General features: G+C 36.3%; 1 protein-coding gene and 1 non-coding gene across 2 annotated transcripts; both read left to right on the top strand.

Annotated features, from left to right (window-relative positions):
• Positions 1–52: 52 nt before the first annotated feature.
• Positions 53–21,262, top strand: LOC143907903 (uncharacterized). Its single transcript, XM_077424993.1, has 9 exons — positions 53–367; positions 6,720–6,971; positions 16,589–16,813; positions 17,002–17,180; positions 17,504–17,801; positions 17,925–18,368; positions 18,609–18,836; positions 19,553–19,841; positions 20,056–21,262. The coding sequence occupies exons 1-9, from the start codon at positions 251–253 to the stop codon at positions 20,151–20,153; spliced, it is 2,130 nt and encodes a 709-aa protein (XP_077281119.1). The 5' UTR covers positions 53–250; the 3' UTR covers positions 20,154–21,262.
• On the top strand, positions 19,226–19,307 carry Trnal-aag (transfer RNA leucine (anticodon AAG)). The gene has a single exon. It is a non-coding gene; the product is annotated as a tRNA-Leu (tRNA).

The following is a 21,262-nucleotide window of genomic DNA, read 5'->3' as shown; positions in this document are numbered from 1 at the left end:
GGTAGTGCACGTCGACTTAGGTGGGGGCATCTCTAAGCTAGCGGTGCCAACGCTTCCTCGACGCTCACTGCTCGTCGACCCGTCGAGCTATCGAGACCGGGTGGTACCGGCCCCGAGAGAGAGAAAGAAAGAGAGAAAGAGAGTTTTTAAATAATCGTCTATCCGTCGGTCGACTTAGGAAGAGGAAGATATCCCGGGTCGTTCGACCGTGCATTTTGTGCTACACGGATTAAGCCGAATCGGAAAGACGATGGAGAAAGATCAGCCGGACTCCCTGGCGACTGTCGCTGTCGTCTCGGAGAAGATGCCGCAGACCCACAGCCACTATGCGCCAAGTGAGGTCTACTCCACCACCGAGCCACCACCGGTAAGCTTTATATAACGCATATATAGATTAGATGCGGTCCAAAGGATCTATTATCCATACGCTCTTCAACCAGATTGGAACCAACTTGTTTTCTTAGCGAAAGAAACTAGGGAGATCATTTATCGCACGTTGAAAAATTTGCAAGTAAAATTGGTGATCTGCTAAGGCCCGGAACGTTCTACATTTCCTATAACTCATTGTCAGTATTGCAACGTACATGAAAGCGATCTCTGTACTTGCTAGAGTGCAATTAACATATATCACAAAGATTCAATTTTAGAAAGTTTTTGTAACTGAAATACTAAGAAGTATAATATTTAAATGCGATTATAATGAGCGACCTTTCTCTTTTTTTATTTCTTCAACTAAATAATTTTTAACTACAATTAAAAAGCTAGCTCCTTTATAAGAAGAATGCTGTAAAATAAAACGCGACGCTCTGTCTGGCTTCATGTGAAATCACTCATCAAGCAATTACGAAGGCTAGAACGGCGGATAATTTTGTACTCTCTCGTGCGATTGTTCCTGAATAGAAAAATAACACATAATAGCGAGTAGAGTGTAGAAGTAATCGCAATTCGGAAAATGGCATTCTATCGTAATTGAACATTAGCCGCACTATAATGAGAAAGTTACAGCAAAGCAATTGCTCGTAGATTTCTCGCGCACACGCATGATATCCTTTGTTTGCTTTTGCTGGATGATCCACACGCAATTTTACTCGCGTTTGCATATGTACCTACATCCCTGTCATTATCGATGGTAATGACAATCAGTCGGTTTCTTATCCACGTTCTCGCAAGTATAATTAATTTTTTAATACGTAAATGAACGATTTTAACAAATTTGAGATGAGAAGCTTTAGAAATTTAGAAAAAAGTATCTTGTGACGTAAAAACTTCTTGGAAGTGTTTATAGGTATATTATTCGCTGTGGACATTATTATGCAAATCTACCATATTTGCAGAGCAATAAGCGTGAACGTTATCGCGGGAAGGAATATTGACAAAATATTACGATGGAATATTCGTTATTACCGCAATTATATCATTGTTTTTTTTTATAAATATATGATGAGTAGACGATATCCGGCGCCGTTAAAACCGAAATGACGCCATGAAACAGTATTACGTGACAGGCATAATTCTTTCGGCCACTATTTCACGAGGCGATGGATTGAATACAAGCAATTCGGATGCAAATATAGCGTTTCGCAAATTGATATCGCTGGGTATTGCGTAATGCACTCGCGGCTAGCGGCGCCTTTTAAGATGCGCTTTAAATCGAAACGAATGAAATTTGATTGTTCGCAAATAGGGTCAGCGTCGGAAAATTATCGTCGCAGAGATGCATGCAGACTTACTTGTCCGATGTGTAAAGATAATGTACAAGGTTCAATCGATCTGCAATACCGCGTAAATAGATGTATGGAAAAGTATCTGAAGGACGGAAGTCGGTATAAAGGAAAGAATGTTCAGGTTAGATAAAGCAATTTTCCTAGAAAATGTGCTAATGATTCGTGCAAAATCTCGGAATAAAAGAAGCAACTTAATGCAGCGTAAAACGTAGCAAATGGCCTGTAACCTTATCATTATTTTTGTTACCACAAAAGACGTATTGTTGATGAATAGCACTTTTCTTGTAATATAATTTTTTTTTACAATCTGTGCTGATTTCTAAAACAGATAAAAAATAATCGAAAAATACTAAAAAAATTTTTTAAAGAAGAGTCAAGAGTTTAAGCTATTATCATTAGCATTTTCGAAATAAATGTACATGTTAAGACAAATATTTTTATTTAGTGACAAAACAAAATTTTATGTATCGTTCTCTATTTTCTATTTCTATGAAATCATTACGTATACATACTTACTTATTGAAAAATTTATTCTTCTTCAAGAGTATTAAAGATCGTATACTAACGAAGACAATATACGAAGTTCGCGGCACGTTCGCGTTAAACAAGAAAAACACTGAGGATTTAATTACAGCAATTACAACGGGCAAAAGTGTGTGACTCTTAATACATATTTACAGCGAAAAATATCCACCGGAGATGCATGCATTTCCGCCGTGAAAATCGTGATCGTGTCATCATTAAAGATGGATACTTAATTGGCTAGCGAGAGAGTTTGAGAAAAAGTGTCGTCTAAAAACTGTAAATCCCGACACACATCCTTTCTGAGAATATTTGACTTCCTGTCTGTCATCATACTATCATGAATATGCATATCTGATAAAAATTATGGAGAATATGTGAAAAAATATTTTTACGGAAAATAATATATATTCGATTATGCGGTATAAACGATCCTTTATCATAGGATCACTTTTTTGTAAAACAAATTTTATTATATCTTTATTTGTTCGTAATTAATAATAACTAATCATCTTCTCGTTACTAGCCAGCTATTGATATAAAACATTTTCCATTTAAAAATAATAGGTATTAAAATTATGAAAGCAACACGAGGAAATTATGGATCTGCTTTTTGTCAATTGTGTAATTTAGAGAGAAGCACTTTTGCGTGTCTGTCTGATAATGTCACATTTATGATAGTAAAAAATGATCATTTACCGTGTAAGTACCGTTCGAATATACGTAAAAAGGAGAATGATTATAAACCTCGCAAAAAATCAAGGAATGAAATAAAGTTTTCGAAACTCGCCGATGATGCGTGTCAGCTCTTTGTGCCATGCTTATAAATTCGCGAGAGCCTTGAACGCCGAATTCAACGACGTCAAATTGACCGTTCCATTCGTCTGCAAATACAAACACACACATTCACACACGTACACACACACACAGGTGTACGATTCGCCACATCAGCGAAATTAGCGAACGTAACTCGGAACGTAAACACAAAAAAATCGATAATTCAAAGAAGATATTTTCGAATTTCGAAAATCAGTTTAATAATGACATCATGATATATTATAACAATTAAAGTAATTCAAATCGACCGTAACTGGCAATATATAACGTCTTTACCGATATGAACATTGAAAAACTGTGAGCCAACTTGGTTTGTCGGATTCACACAGCACATTTTCAGATCATCATCGAGACATTATTTAATTTCGACCATAAGTTTTGGTCAGTTGAGCAAACCAAGTTGGCTCACAGTTTTACAATGTTCATATTGGTAAAGACGTTACGTATTGCCAGTTTCGGTCGATTTAAATTACTTTAAAATCGTTATTCTATTCACTGGCAAAATAAATTTATCATTCTGTTTATGATATATTATGTATACAATTTCTTATAACAAATCGTTAAAACTCCGTAAATAACGTTTGCATAAATATCGTTTTAAAAATAAGTATTATTTTTACTACTTCATAGCAAAGAGCCTTTAACATGAGAAATGCTGGAAATGTCTCACGTTTCATGTTGTCATTGAGCAACCCAACCATTCGTGAGACTTAACTTGCGCGTTACACGTCGAACTTTCCGGAGATTTCAACGCGCGCATTGGGCGTGGAATATCAATGCCAGTGTAACTACACCAGTATAGTTACATATGTATATAACATCGACTAATATAATATATGCAGTAATGCAGTACCTACAAGGAAATGTATTACCTTACTTTTTATGGATTCAGACCTCTCCTCTATAAAACAGAAGGCCATATTTCCGCCTATATATCGTCAGCAACAATGATTGCTCCATCACGCGTATCGCCGGGCATGTGACAGTAAAGAGAAAGAGAAAGGAAGATTTTACGTTTTTTCACTAAATAATTTTATATTTTTTTGCAGCATTTTTTTGCTTATAAATCACACTTATAAATAAAATATTTTGGTTAGAACATACGTTCGTCATTCCGAACGTCCTCGCGTTTTTGCTTCTCTTGCATATTATTGGCATTTATTTTTTCGCGCGTGTATGCGTAATGAACTCACAGTCCACAGTTACGTAAAACAAAACCAAACTCTGATGCTCGTGGAAATATGACATTCAAACCGGATATATTATTTCGTAATCTTCAATTGTTTCTTCCAATAAGAATTTATCCACTTTTATTTATTGATAACGTTTAAATTTTTTAATAAAAAACGAGATATGTGAACAAACAAGAATTTCTTACTTATTAGTTTACAAAATTGTAAAAAATTTTCTTTAAGAGACACAATAAAGCTAACATTTTTCTTCGAGAGATTAATGCACGGTGTATATTGCAGATAAATAGAAAATGTCGACAAAAGAAGAACGAATTTGGCGGAGAAAAGTTAAAAATTATAATGTGTGTGTATAATATTTAAATAATATCTACATACCGGAAATATTCAGATATCAAAATGATACAGTACAGAATAAAGTTTTCTCGTCTTCTTTTTCGTGCTATAGCCATTATTCGTTCGAATGCGAAACAAAAGAAATGTTCACGAGCGTTCAACGGTTTAAAGAGGTTAATAATGGCTGAAAACGTTGCTTTCATTTGTTAATTTCAAGCGTGCAACGTCTATTATGCGCTAGTACGTATATTAGAGAGAAAGTGCAAAGCGCGCGTTATCGATGTCTCAAATCATATGTCGTGGGAATTAACCGGTTTGAAAATAACTGTCTCAAACGTGTTACACGATTTTCCAGAACGTCCTGACCACTTTTCTATTTTCTCTTTTTCGTTATTGAATAAATTTAAAATATATAGCTTGTTGCATGCTGTGTCCTACAAAGCTGTAAATTCAATTTATATAAATCCATGCATTATCCACGACTGAAACTTCTCAACGAATTAACTCAGATTGCCTCACCCTATTAGTAATTCTTCTTGAACCAGTTCGCGCGATGATTAATTGTTCATTGTTCCGGGACGTTCTTCACGGACGGGGTAAATGTCAATGACTCGCGAGTAATGGGCAGACCAATGTCTTAAAGGACAAGTAATAATTTTTTTTCGTCTCGAGCGCCTACCTGGCAACAGTACCTACCTATTTACTTTTGTCAGGAGGATCGCGCGGCATAAAACCAGACTCGGATGGCCTACTATCTCTTGGAAGCCTCTCACCCGAGTCGTCCATCCACATCGAGGTCATTACGAATTGTATGTAAAAGTACAGTCCGTGGTGCGAGTCTCATCTCCCGCGTAGAGAGAAATTTATATCTCGAAAATTATCGCTCGGCATAATTTGATCTCAACGTAAAAATATTTTACGTATATATATAGGAGATAATCGTGAATAAAAAACGGATAGAGCTAAAAAATATGTCTTTGACCCGGAAATTAACGTGCAGCTTAATGTCCATTTTGATATACATTCCAAATGTAGCATAATTACGTAACACGGCAGTCAAACGTAATCAACGAGTTCGCGTTAAAATAGCGGCGAATGTCTATGATCTACAAAAGCGTCGGGCGTCGAAACGGGTCCGAGCTACACTATAATAATGTCAAGGTACAGTTAGCACGCGTCAGATGTATTTTATCGCATTTATTCCCGGGGCTCTCGAAGGAGTTAAATGACGACGCGGTAGTTTATTTTCAGCTGTCGTTAATTTGCCCGACTGTGATACACGGACGTTATTCTGGTTATTCGATAATGGGTATACGCACATGCATACACACAGTCGTACGTTACTTAAATATATATTTATTTATTGCATTAAATATTTGATCTGTTCTATCTCTTTTTCACATATAGTTTTTTTTTTATACGACGACAAGAACTGATGAGATAAATTGATAAGGATTTTGTGGATTATATGATATCAACTGATATATTCTCATTGTCAGTAAAAAGTATACGAGTCAAAGAAAATGAATATAAAATAATGGAGACACTTGGTGGAGAACTCGATCACTCGCCAAGGAAAACCGCGCTTTTCCACGATATTCATCAAAAGTTGCAGTGAATTAACGAGCTACATTAACATACATGCGAGACTTTACATAATCACCTTTTCCCCCTCCCCCTCTTATCGATGTAACTGGCCACGGTAAAGCACAATTTGTTCGTGTTCATGTTCATGTAAAGCACGTAAATGAATAGACACATACGTGTATAAGGGTGTGTACGTACGTGTGTATCTATATCACACCTGTCACAGAGGTGCTGGTATACTCTTCTCGACATACACACACACACACACACAATGGCACGCGAGATTTCACGCTGGTTAACCAACCGAGTCGAGGCCTTTTGTCGTTTCACGCTCTCCTTTGACGTTCTCTTTGGCATTGTCGTTTTTTAAAACTGTTAACATTAAAAGCTAGAAGTCTCCTACGAAATCCAATTCATTTGTCACTGTTGATGCTCCAGTGATAAGAAAAAAAATAGAGATATATTAAACTCTTTTTCCCCCTTCTCCGTTCAAATATTATGACAAGTGAAATCTTCTCTACAGGCGTACATGAGACCGCCGATGAAAAGCACGGCTGTGCAGATCGCCAGGATCGCCGCTATTACTCTGATCACGATGTCCGTCGTGCTCGGTAGCTTTATCCTGGCGGCATCCTGGGTCCAGGCTAGAGCGTCCTGCACGCCGGAATCGATCGCAGCGATGCAGGCTGAGTTGAAGCTTCAACAGCAGAACTACGGATCGTATCAGCCGCAAGGTGAATTCTTGAAACATTTGCAGCCGGAAGCTCTGGTACAGGTGAGATCGTATTAAAAAAAATATAGTAGATTAAAATGCGAGACCATGTCTTGTCGTAAAATATAATATATATTTACATCCGTTAAAAGAAAACAAGACGAGTAATAAAATTGCTGGAATATATACGTTCACATATAATTCGTATCTCGCAGTAGAATATACTTATATGTTGTATCGAACATTTATTTCTTTTTGTGTTGCTTGAGGTTTCTCGACTTTCTTGCAAGTTAATAAAGATCGATACATATTTCGTTATCGTTCGATTGTTAATCTGATTGACGATCGCAAGCGTTGCAATTGCGAAGAACTCAAGGTAAGTCCACGGAACGAGTATTATAATGATGAAAAACAAGGAGTAATAGTAATAATAAAACCAGATTCACCGTAACGTTTTCAGTGCCGTTATCCCTTGCCTTCGAAAAACGTAGCCGCGTATAAACACACGATTATCGGGATAATGACCGGTCCTTATACTGTAATCGTTATGGAGAAATCGCCGTTGACGGTCCTGCTAATTTTTCGCAGCAGGGAAAGTAACAAGTAACTGTGCGCCTGTGTCTACCGCGTTAGATTTCTCGTTTAATTGTTAAGCGAATTAAATTCCATCGTTCGCGGTGTAAAAAAACAGCGAAGCCGACGCCGTAGCTTTCAGCTTGTTACGTTCACGGTGGTGGTTTCCACAGAGATTTCTAAATTTTCACGTCGCGGCAACGTTCGACGAATCGTAAAAAAGGAATCGATCGACAGAGTTGTGCTGATCGACAGGTCGCTTCGAACGAACCCGTGATTTAGCTCTTTATACGATCGAAAGTGAAAAAGGGAGACGTTAGTGCGATGCTGCTAATATAATTAACATTCGTCTTGGGGCTCGGTAAAAACGCAAATTTGCTCTGGCAAGCGACTAAAGAACGCTAATGCGATATATGATGTGAACAAATAGATCATGACCTGTACAGAAACGCACTGCGTTTCGGATGTCTTTTTAGTCATAGATTTTTTTTCTTTCAAAACTTTGTCGGACATAGATATGCAACTTGTAATTTTTTCTTCAAGTTTTATGGAAAGTCAAAAAGCCATTATTTCGGGAAAATATTTCTAATTTAGAACGTTTCGATCGAAAAGTCAACCAGAAATTGTTATAGCTTGCATCACGATGAAGACCAAATACGTGTAACGAATATGATCGCAGTGTAAAATCTCTTTCAGGAAGTAATTACAAAAGTCTCGCGTGACTTGTGAATGAAAATTACGTGAGGTAATTATCGATAGCTAGTTACACAATTTTTTATCAACGTTGCACTCTCAGAATAAACGCATTTATTTTAATTTCACTGTTAATATATCGGCGAGTGGTTCTTGTAGAAGAACTGTCGCGACGTATTTGCAAGCGGAATTTCGTATCTCTGTCCTCTGAGTACGGTGCAATTAAACGTAAGAAGCGAATTTTCTAGCAAAGCAATGTATTTTCCTGTTTCTTTCAGCTGTTCGCGTGAAATATAATTTCTTGGAAAATTACCAAGCAATTGATTCTCGTCCATAATTAGTGTTTTTCGTTTTTCTGATTGTTTTTCTTCGTTATTTTATATGTATATATATATATATATATATATATATATATGCAGCAGCAGGAAACAAATAATTGTTAAATTTTGTACGTTTGTCAATCGACGCATTCGTAAAGAAAACTGAACGCGTCTTACCGACACCCAGTAAAAATCGCGAATGGTCGGATGCTAATGAATGAACTGGCATAAAATATCGCAAATTTAGAAAGCGTGGAGTTATTTACAACCGTGTTCTTTGCCGACGAGAAAGAGAGAGAGAGAGAGAGAGAGAGAGAGAGAGAGAGAGAGAGAGAGGGAGAGGGAGGGAGGGAGGGAGGGGCGTGAGCATCTTGCAAGCGCGCGCTTGAATTGACACGCGAATTGTCGGCAAATTGTTAGACATAATAAAAATATTCCCACAACCGCGCGCAAATTTTCTAAGAAAGTATCACGCCGCGAAATACTTTATTGTCAATTGTTCGGGCGACGTTATGCACAGTCGGGCGTTTATTATGGTCGAAATGGCGAAGTTTCGATAGGAAACGCCAACTGTCCGTTGCATTATTATCGTCTTTATTATATTGCACGCGACGGCGATGCTGCATTGGCTCTTTCGTCTCGCCGGAGAAATTGGGAACGAGCGCCTTACGTAAAGCGAATATAATAGCTTGGGCGCTCAAAACCAGGAAACCGAAGACATTTCTTCTTTCAATTAAAAGACTAAAGTTTCACAAAAGACATAGTTAACTTATTTACTTTCTCAACGTTTTTTTTATTTATTACAGTTGGGATTAACAACATGACATTATTATAAGATATTGTCGGAATATTCGGAGATTTCAATGCCATTGCCGCGCGCAAGGATGTCCTTTATGCTCAACTTTATGCTTGATGACAACGGGGAATTGCAAGGATTGGCATAAAATATATTTTTCATATACATATGTAAACTGAATTTTTGTCGAAATCGAACATCTGGCTAAAAAAACGTCACAAGTACTTTATTATAATATAGCAAGAAAGAGAAAAGCGAAATCTTTAGTAATCTATGTTTTATTTTATCCGGTTTTGCTTGAACCGAGATCCAAGGTTTAATTCAAGGCCATATTCAGACAAAGCAGTTGTTACAATCGTACGCGACAGCAAATATCGACACACAGTATCGGCAAATCGTACGTGAAGATATTGAAGCGATGTCGACACAGGATAAATTCAATATATATAGAGTTATTTCTGTTTCGCATCTTTTAAAGATATATGATGTATATGTATAATGTGTATATGTGTTAATTAGATTTGTTTTATTTTTGTTTTGTATCAGCAGAGAAAGAGAGAAAGAGAGAGGGGGGAGGGAGGGAGAAAGAGAGATTCATTAATATTGGATTGTTAAGCACAGTTCTTTATAGCTGGAAGACTATTAAGAAAAAAACATATTTAAAGTAAAATCGTAGAATTTCATCAGATTTTTCGATATTAATGAATAATAAAAGTCTAAACGTCTCAGAATGTACAGATATTACATGATCGCGAGACTCTCGAGCAACTTCCTTCAAACCTCTCGAGTTTGTCTACGAGCGCCGCTACATTTTCTCCCTAAATCATGACTATACCGGAGTACACTTTCGCTGACGAGCACGTACAATCAGCCCATAAATCCTTAGCGAGATTATCTTTCTCTATAGTGTCCAGCTGACCGACGGCTGACAAGAAACGCCTGACGCGCGTAAAAAAACCGCGATTTTTTTCACGCATCATAAATCTCCCGCGCCGGGAGCGGAAAGAAAGACGCGACGCGGCGCGGCGGGAACGTGCCGGTACGTAAACAACGGCGATTAATTCCGGCGTTAAAGAGTGAGCTAGCTGTAAAGAACGGACTCTTTCGAAGAGGCGCGCTCCGGTCGTCCGTGAGTAAGTATTAAACGCAGAAAACGAAACGCAAAGAAACGCTCGGCGCGAAGCGGTACCAGGAGAGCCGCGCGTTCAAGGAGAACCGCAAACGGGGGAATTACGTAATACGAGTTGCGTTCCTTGTGTGTGATTGCGGTTGTGCACGCGGATCGACGAGCGAGCCAATATTGTGTTTGCAAATTTATAACGACTGGTCACCCCACCGTGACTATAGTCACATTTACAAAATCTCGACTGATCGGTGATAATACAGTAGGTTTAACGTCCTTGTAAAAATTCTCGTCATTTTTCAACAGGAATATAATATAATAATCGATAAATAATCCCTTACTCTGTTTTACTTGTATAGACCATATTGATAAACGTTACGTAAACAGTTATAATTAAGACTTTGGTAATTTCCTCATTAAATATTTTCTACCTTGTTTCTCTTATTATACCTAAACTTTTACTTCACGAGTATTTCGTTTATTTGTCTTATCATAGATATCTGATTATTATACATGCTTACGAAATACAACTCTTTTATTTCTTGAAAGTAAAAATTGTTCTCGAGTCCGTTTTATTCGCACTTCTGATGAATGCGCCCATCATGTGTACTCCGTCGTCCATCATTTGATTTCCGTTATACGAAGCCTCGAGTACTCGTCAAACAATCGCGAAGCATCGCGGAAGCGACGTATTCAATCGCGCAACGAGTTTTCTCTTCTCTCGGTAATCAATTTCCCTCATGAGAGACTAGCTCTCTCAAATTGGATTGTTTCCGCCAGCCTTACGGCGTTTCTACTAATTAATCAATATTTTCGTGATAATGCCATCCTGGTACATCTGCAAAATCGTAATTTTTGGTTAAAAGAAAGTTTCATTAATTAATTAAATCAGCATATTTTGAAAGATAATTTTATTACATTAACATTACAATATATATTATACCTATTATGATGTACATTATAATTAATCACCGTATTATATTATAACAGCGAGGGATTGAAATATGTCTAATTATGTCATAATTACTATTATATCAATTACAGTTCCATTCTGTTACTTATTATTTTTGCAATTATATTGTATAGTTTTGACACTTTTTGTTGTCAGTAATCAGTAACACGATTATGAAATCATCCTCGACAGGTAATTGCCTGGAACGAAAAATTGTATACACTTTTTTCCCCGAACAGTGAAATCCGGTAGATCGATTATTCCTCGCAGCGAGCGCGAGTCGATGGACGTCGTCGAGTTTGATCGCGCGCGAATGTTGCGGCCGTTTCCGGTTCGCTTATGGCGACCGATAGAAAGTAAGATCGTATAGTTATACGTTGCGAGAATATAAAGCTAAACTAAAAGCGCCCGGTTCATATAACGGACGTGCAAAGGTGAAAATCGGTCATCGCGAGGTCAATGAAATCCGGCGAGATCGCGGCTATAAAAGCATCGCGATTTACATCGTCATCAGGTTTGGCCTGAAGAATCATATGAAACCTTTCTACGTAAAGATAGAAATAATTTTTACGATATTAAGTGTTAAAATTGCAAAATTATTAATAGCTAGGCTGTTGAAACTAACAATAAGTATTGAATTAATGCATATCTCATTAATACGTCTGCTATTATTTCTATTAAAAATTTCGATTCCGCGAGAAGACTGTTTCATTATCAAGCGTAATTACCCACTAGAAGCTGTAAGTGTGAAGAATCGTTCTCTCTCCCACACTTTTAATCGCCTTAGCTACAATCACCGGCGCAATTTTGCAATAACAGTGAAAAAAGCTTTACCGACGTTTCATTATTTAAAGTTTAAATGAATGGTTATTCATTTTTTAGAAGCTAAATCGTTTCAAGGACCATTTTTGCGCACGATACCTTTGATTTTTAGTGAGTTGCATGTCGAAGTTAACACTAACATGTACTTCCTTGCAAATTATGTCTTGATTTGCATAAGCGTTTTTTGTTAATTTACGACGAACGGAAGTGGTCTGATAAATGATGTTGAATTGTTCATTTCCTTATAACGCGAAATATCAAACATCCTTCGATTTAAAATGCACGTTTACATTAATGTATAGTTTATTTGGATTGTAGCACTACAGTTCTTTTAAATTTAATTCCCGGAGAGGGGTTTTTTTTATTTATACGTTGGAGGAATACAAACTAATTTATGCAAATAATATACATATAGTTTATGCATGTATCTATATTATCTAAAATATATATTCCGGTATATAAATTATTAAAACATGATGTTTAGATAATTTAGTCTTATGTTAGAAATAATATCCGTTATATACGTATCCATTAATAAGGCTTAAATAAAATTAAGAATTAAATTTTTGAATTCTGTTAATTAAAATAAAAATGTATAATATGAAAATCAAAATTAAGTACAAAAGTGTGTGTTATACACCTCAAGTGAGTAAACTTTCGTCGTGTCTGTTTACGTGGAAACGACGATACGAAATATTTCCTTTAGACTGCATTTCTTTTCAGACACTTGGAAAATGTACCACGACGAAAGTGGGTTGTCGGTCGCGCGCTAACCGCAAGAGGTGAACGTTCGCTAAAAAGATTTTCTCTCGGCAACTGTATTGTATTATACTCTTTCGTTTGACAGTTTCAAGTCGCCTTAAGGTTCGCACGTACTGTCAACGTCATCGGTAGAAAATAGAATTCTGACTCATTCGTAACTGACTATACGTAACGCTGCCGTGGCCGACTCTTTCCTTTTTTATACGTGAGAACGATCGATCAGCAATGTTAATGAATGTATCCAAACGAGAATCTTTTCTCTCGATTGAACCTCCGTCCTGCATTAGATGGAATGATACATATGATTATTAACTCGCGAAGGAAAATAACGCGGGATTGAATATATTTAGCTCGCACGCGAGACAACTGTATCTGTATAATATTGTTGTTTTGTACGCGAGCTGAATGTGTTTTCAAATGATGATGCTATTTTCTCCGTAAGATACATCACATTACATATTTAACATAGAATTATACATGTATATATGATTAATATAGTATGTAATGACGCATGTGATTATTATATAATTATCTGTGTATTAGCTATAAATTTTGATTGATAAGAATTTCACACCAATAAATAGAGAAAGCTAATATTTCGATTAATTTTAACTGGATTTGATGATTTTGTAAAAATAATACATATAAAATTTAATAAATATAATGAAATTAATCGGCCAATTTTATGGTTGAAAAGACTATCTCATATATTTCTGCTTTCTTTTTTGTATCAACGGTCGATTATAATGTTTAACTTATGAACTTCTTCATATTATAATGTTGTGGTCAAAACTTCGAAAGGAGTTGAAATTGCGACAAATCGCGTTGCATCGTCCCGTAACCAAGCTATTGCCATCGTGTCCAGCACCGTATACACGTCTAAAAAGCGACAGGTAGCCATAATTGATCATAATGCCTCGCTAATTGATAGGTTGAAGAGGTTTACCGCGTTTTCTAAAGAAAGCCATTCAGCGTACAGCGAAGTCATTGCTGCGGCAAATTGCAATGACGATTTCTTCCATGTCGCACGCTCCGTGAATCTTGAGTAGGTGGAAACCTAACTCTCGTTTCCCTTTTTTTTTTTTTTCAACGGGATTTCATGTCGCGATAGTTGCACATCGGGAATTTCGCGATCTATACGCAGAATAATTGCCCTATAATGTAGTAAGCCAGCGAAAAGTGACATGTATCGCGCAACGTATCGTTTACCATGTTACGTCTTGCGTGTATGTATAAAGAAAACTTATGCATAGAAATTCAGTTGCTAGATACACGCAATTCTGATTTAATTGACCATCCAATCATTATTGTAAATATTCGTCTAAAGCGAGAAGCGCAGCGAGCAATAAAGATATGTATCGTATTTATTTTGATGTGAAATTTTATGCGTTTCGTTTAAACATCTAGAGAGCGAATGCAAATATCAACTTTTCCTTTCTTGAATCTGAAATTTATTGAATTCAGTTTTCAGAAATAGAAAGCTATTATATGACAAACTGATAATAAATTAATGAATTGCACAATAAATAATTAATTTTATATTTAAAAAATTAATTATTTGCGAATAAAAAATTAATTGACTTTTCTTCATTTCATTTTTTAGAAATTTTTTAGACGTTTCTAAGACACTTATTATGTAAGAACTTTTCTATTTTATTTGGAGTCGTTAAAGAGTATAATATTTTATCGATTCTGGAAATTGTTGACTCCGAGAGACGATACATTTTTTAATAAAGCCATGGTAAGCGGTATACTAAAGCAGTCTTCTTTACAGTTCCCATGATTATAGGCGAACTCCATTTATTTCGCCGGATGTGCAGACGAGGCACTATCTCCGCCGACGCAATTTGTATGCGTTCCCGTAGCTTAACGAGTTTCATCTTCGCTCGTCCCGTTTTAGTTTGACGATCATGCAGGTTGCCTGTCGCTCGTCCGAACTATCGTGAAATCCTTTCTACATCCTGGGCAATTTCCCCGAGTGGAAAGTGCTTAGTCGTGTTCGCGTTTCTTCGCGCCAGTTCGAGTGGGCGATCTTCGGCTTAACCGAATTGTAAGTTAACTTAGCTGTTTAAAACACTGACTTTCACGATGCCGGTATTCATGCAGAATATAAATTCCAGAATTCGATTTATATATCATATCGAATGTCGGAGACAATAATATATCTTTGAAAAAATATTCTATTGATTTTTAAGATTCTTAATATTTCTATTAATATTACTACAAGGATATCTAATGTATCTCATAATCAGCTTTAAAGCCATATTTAAAACCGATGCTCAATTACTTACAATTCTTGCTTTTTTAACTTACCATTATGATCCACAATTGTGCTGTTGCAACGTACGTTTCTTGCACAAAATTGTAATCATCCATTACCAATCGGCTTACACGTTAAGAAGCAGGAAAGACATTTAACAGCGTCGATATTCGTCGGGGAAAGCGTTTCAACACGTTTATGCCGCGTTTGCGGTAATCTATAATTTAATGCTTGTAAGGATTTACCGGATACAGCAAACAGGACGAATGGCGCGCTTGAATCGGAAAGTCTCTTCTCTTGCACAAAGTCGCGATTGCGTGAAACCGAGAAACGCGGCCGACGAGAAAAATACTCACAAAGTTGGAGCTTTCGTTTTTTCCCTTTCTATGTATCAAGCTATGTATTACGGTAAAATAAGCATCAACATTTTACCATATGGTATTAACTTGTAATTGCTGTATAATTTGCAATCTTATTTTAAGTTATCTGATCGTAAAACTTCTGCTGGAAAGTTGTAAGGCTTGTGAAAATGGCTTCTATTAAATTTTGTCGAAAGAAAGTTAACTCCTACTGCAGCTGCTTTGAAAGAGGCAGAATGTTCGTCTATCGCATTATTTAATAATTTAGAGTTTGATTTAACAACAAACACATTTTGAAATTTAATTTAATTTATCCAAAATAAGGGGCATCGTATAAGACCAGATAGAATAAAGCTATAAATCCTACTATTTCTTTGGGCATTTTCTCATTCGCATACGATTTCCATCGACGAGATTACACTGCGATAATATAAATGCGCGAGTTCACTTTCACTAGTGACCCACGATGTCGCGAGCAGGAAGACAAGTTGCATCAACGAATGAGGATTGCCGCGGAGATATTTGTCCAGCTTTCGAAGCCTCGAGGAATACTCATCTTTTTCCGGCGAAATTTTTCAAGCGAATCTCTGTCTCTCATAAATCAGAAAGATAGGAGCTTCAAATATGACCCTGCAAAAATAACAATTGTCTGATTTGTAATAGGCAGAATTACTGATATTGGAATTCTGAAAATAAATTATCAATATACAATAGATACAATTTTTTTACGATTCTCATACACAATAACCTTCTTCGTAATTTTCTAGATTTAATTATTAACATCATATATGCTCTATAAACATATAGATATATTATTAATCCAAATGCAAAGATTTAAACAATTTTTAATTTAATTTATAAAATTAAATTAAAATAATATATTTACATGTTCCTTAAATTAATGTTTTTAATGGTAAAAATGTGCAGTAATAGCATTAAAATACAAGAAAGAAATTGTACTCTCTCTTGAAAATATTATTTATGCAAATCTCAGGATAAAGAAAATCATTCTATTTGCAGGAACCCGTCGAATCAAAAGATTCTCTGCAAAGTCTCGCTGCGCCAGCAAAGAAGGAAGTTGAGCCGGACACTAAAGACATGAAAACTCAAGAAGGAGAAAACAGCTCAAAATCTGACAATGAGAATGGCGATCGCGACGATGATGATGATGATTACGATGACGATGAATTCCCTCCTGTACATATCAAGCTTCCTCTACAGTTGGATCTCGACGACATTGCAGGCGTAAATATATTATTTTGTATACATAATTCTACATATCCTATTTTTTTCACATAAATATTTTAATGATAATTACCGTATAAAAATCTTATATACATGATTTTATATCGGGATTTTTTATGATTTTTAGTTTTGAGAAAATATTGACGTGTGAATCTTAACCATATCTTTAACTTTGATTGTTTTTCCAGACGTTAATTCAACAAGCTCGTAGCAGAGTTTCCTGTGTAGTTGAAAGACGACGAGCCGACGAGGTGATGGACGGAACCGGTGACAACGGTTTAGATAACAGTACCGATCCACAACGTTTCCAAAGACTAAGCGGCGAGCGAGTTGCTATTCTTTGCGAATCAGGCAGTCCAAACCAGGAGTAAGTAATAGCAGAAGAGAGAAATGTATAAGACAAAGCATTAAATACTTAATAATTGTAAATAATATGAATACCGAATACTTAAATTACTATTTAGTCCATTAATTAGTTCTTGAAAAATATTTTTCATTATAATGCTGATAAGATACAATAAAAAACAAGATTTCCAATTACTAAATATTAAAAAAATTACTGAATAAACAAACAATGACAACTCCATAGATGTACAATGAAATATTGTGAACTTTATTAAATCATTATAGATAAAATGGAATATAGTAATACATATATAGCAATAACGATTTTACTTTTATTCTTTGTAGGCAGCAAGAGCAAGAGATGCTTACTCCAATCATCGTGCCCTTAGGCACCGTTCAAATTCCCCTCCAGTCCCAGGAACCTAACCCGGGCTATCATCAATACCAAATACATACCCAGTATCAAGTTCCCGATATGCAGCAATTGCCGCTTAGCGACCCACGAGGATTGAATCACATCCCCCCGGGTGTACTTCCTCCTGAGCTCCGTAACCTTCCTCAGTTGACTATGGAGATGAGACCGCCCCGAATGGGCCCGCAGACGCCCGTGATGGGACCTCAGAATAATCCGATGGGACCACAAGTGAGTCTTGTCTACTATATGCAAACGCAAAGTCGTTGTAAATCGCACACACAAATTTATTTATTTATTTATTATAATAATTTTATCTAGCACATCAATACTAATTATTATATTTATGTCTAGATCGAAATGCGTCAGATCCCTATTGAACTGCGTCACTTCCCGATGGACCCGATGAGGGGTATGCGCCCGATGGCTCAGGAGCCTCGTCAGGAACCACAACAGGTTTCGATGGTGTATCAGCAGCAGGCCGAGCAAGTTCCCAATACCTACAATCAGGAGCAAGGTCCAGCTATGATGCCACCGCCTCCTCCACAAGCCGAGGCACAGGAGCAAGACCCAAGAATACAGCAGATACCACCAATGATGATCCCGCAAACTGAACAGAGGCCACCTGCTCCACCTCAGATCACGCCTGAAAAACCACGCTCTCCCTTCCAGGGCATTCCCATAGAAATCAGGAGAATAATTCAGCAAGTTCCGTTGGAAATTAAGAACATCATCCAGCATATTACTGGCGAAGCCAGGACGATCCCGGTCCAAGTACCAGAGGGGGCACGTCGCGAGGTAACTTTGTTTATTTGTCTTACGTTAAATTGTAAAGTACATTTTGAAGAAAATCCAGAAAAATCATATTTTTACAAATGGATACACATATAATAGATATATCTTTTTTATTAAATTACGGATTAATTTTAGTTTTAATGTAGAAATGGTGCTAAGATCTTTATCTGGAAAATTGTGTAACGTACAACTGTTAAAGTCACGTTCTGTCACGTTCGTAAATATGTAATGCAATGCAAATAGGAACTCAAACCGTTCCCGGAAGGCGCACGGCCAATACCATTAGGACCATTCCCACTTCCGGTGGAAGTGAGAAATTTGATTGAACATGGAAATATCGAAGGTCGTCAACGTCCGGATGGTGGCGAAGATCAACAGGAAGCGAAGGCTTTCCCAGGTCCGGAGGATGACAGCGAAGAAACAGAAAGAAACTTCCCCATTCCAATGGAAATCCGCAATATAATTCACCAGGTAAAATGATAAAAAGAAATATCGTATGAATTAACAAAAAAGATTTTAATGTAAACAGTCAGTATAGATAAAAATATTGTATATGGGGATTATATGATAATCATTAATTTGAATATTTGAAATTAATATAAAATCTATTTAAAGGATGTGTACTTTTATTATATATTTTTTGATAGTACATTGAAGTTTATTATGTCAGAATTTTAAATGTATAGTATTTATTTATACAATATGGATGTCTAAAAGAGTAAAAAATATGTGTTTAAGTATACATTTTTAGCAGATGTAAAATAATATTCGTGCAGGATCAGATTATTATTATAGAGTTTAGATACTTATATGTAAAAATTAGAATCGATGAGTGACACGTTTCTGAGAAAGAAGCATGTGGTAGCGTGGCCGAGCAGTCTAAGGCGCTGGTTTAAGGCACCAGTCTCTTCGGAAGCGTGGGTTCGAATCCCACCGCTGCCAATTTTTTGACCGGGAATCCATTTTCTGTAGATAAAGTTATAGTAGATTATTATTACGTAATTCACGTATCTTAAAAACGTGTATAGAGGATGGCACGGTCTAAGGCGCGCTGGTTATAACACACGAGACTTCGGAGGCGCGATTTGAATAGTCATTGACATATTTTTCTTTTTCTTTCTTTTTTTTTAAGCACTAGATAACAGTTTTTAACGAAATAACTAATTAAGTGATTTCTGAAACTTTAGGTGGTAGAAGGTCGTGCTTTCCCGTTTCCGAGATTTGCATTGAGACCGGTCAAAACCTTGGAGATACCGGTAGAAGCGCATGCTGAAGTAACCGATGGCCAGTCTTCTGAATCTGAACAACAACAACAACAACAACAACCCGAGCATAGAGAACAACAGGAGCAACATCAGGCAGCACATATGATGAGCATTCAGCAGCAGCAGCAGCGGCAGCAACAAGAACAACAACAACAGCAGCAACAGCAACAGCAACAGCAACCCATGCAGGAGGAAGAGTCTCGCCCGCATTGTAAGTAAAAATTGATTTGCTCTAAATTCAGATTTCTACATTCTTAGAATTACTATATTTTTATTCTTAATTTACTTTTGATGTTATATTAGAATTGTTTATTATAAATAAAATAATTTAAAAAAATCCAAGATCTACATTGAAAAAAAAAAAGATTAAAGTTAAATATTCAATACTCCAATACTAGAATTTAAGTACATTTGTCTATTTACAGATGTGCAGCCACGCTCCGTGCGCTCCGTACCAGATGAAGTCTTCTTGCATCGTCGTGAAAAGCGCGTGCGTCGTTGCGCCTGTGATTGCGCGTGCTAAAGGATGCAGTTGATTGTATCCATCAGACGGAACGAATTATCAAAAGAGTCCGTCCGAAATAAAATTAAAAGTTCTAAATGAGCACGCCATTCACGCACACTTTGATCAGAGATGTTCGCTGCAGTCTTGGCGAGTGAAACAAAACGCGAAAAAAATAGTTGAAATATATTTTCATTAGCGTTGCAACCACTGCAAATACATCGAATTGCTGATCGCATTAAATTTTTCCGAGCCAAAATATTTTTACTGTTATCATTATAGCAAACCACGATATCCGAGTAATTTTTCTTCAGATTGATTCAAGTTCCGTTTGAGAGAAGCGCTTGATAAAGAGTCTCGAATTATATTAACAAACTGCATTTACGATAAAGTATTGTACGAAATTGATATTTTTATCTCGCGCGGTAGATTAATCGAAGCATACAGTTGACAATTAAAAATAAGTGTGCTTATCGAGGAACAATATCCTGGTTTAACAATACATAATTGATTTCAGAATATTTTTCCTTTTTTATTGGCCAACAGTACGAGATTAAGACCGTTTATAAACGTTATACATTTTACCAACAATATGCAAATTGTTGATAGGCATGAGTGATAGTTTCCAAATCAATTTGATTGACTACATCTCGTTATATTCTCTTTCATTCCCAATTTCTCTCATAGAGAGAAAGAATGCGAAGATAGTTTAGAAATCTGTGATTTTCCTATATAAATCCTTGTGAAAACGTGCTGCTAACAATGCGGTACACATACACGCGCGCACGGTCAAAGATAATTAATAATTAAAATTTCTGTACAATAATCGTCTTTTACATTCCGTTATTAACTTTGTATTTTTGTTTATTTCCTTATTATACCCCCCGCCTCGCCGTTAAAGTGATAGAGAGAAATAAAGCTAGATTCCTTTACGTAAAAGATAATTCAAACTTCTCAAGAATATTCTTCGGAATAACACTTTAGTTTAACTGATTATTACAAATATATTCCTGTACATTGTTTACGCCTATCGAAAATTAATTTAAGCTTTATGTGTTTTATTCATTTATATTCTCTATGTATTACATGTTTTTTTTTCTCATGACAAATAATAAAGTGATACGATTAGA

The sequence above is a fragment of the Temnothorax americanus genome, unplaced genomic scaffold (assembly GCF_048541705.1).
Source record: "Temnothorax americanus isolate GAGA-0224 unplaced genomic scaffold, ASM4854170v1 Scaffold9, whole genome shotgun sequence".
NCBI lineage: Eukaryota > Metazoa > Arthropoda > Insecta > Hymenoptera > Formicidae > Temnothorax > Temnothorax americanus.
Note: the sequence above shows the minus strand (reverse complement) of the source record. Positions and strands in the feature narration are given on the sequence as shown.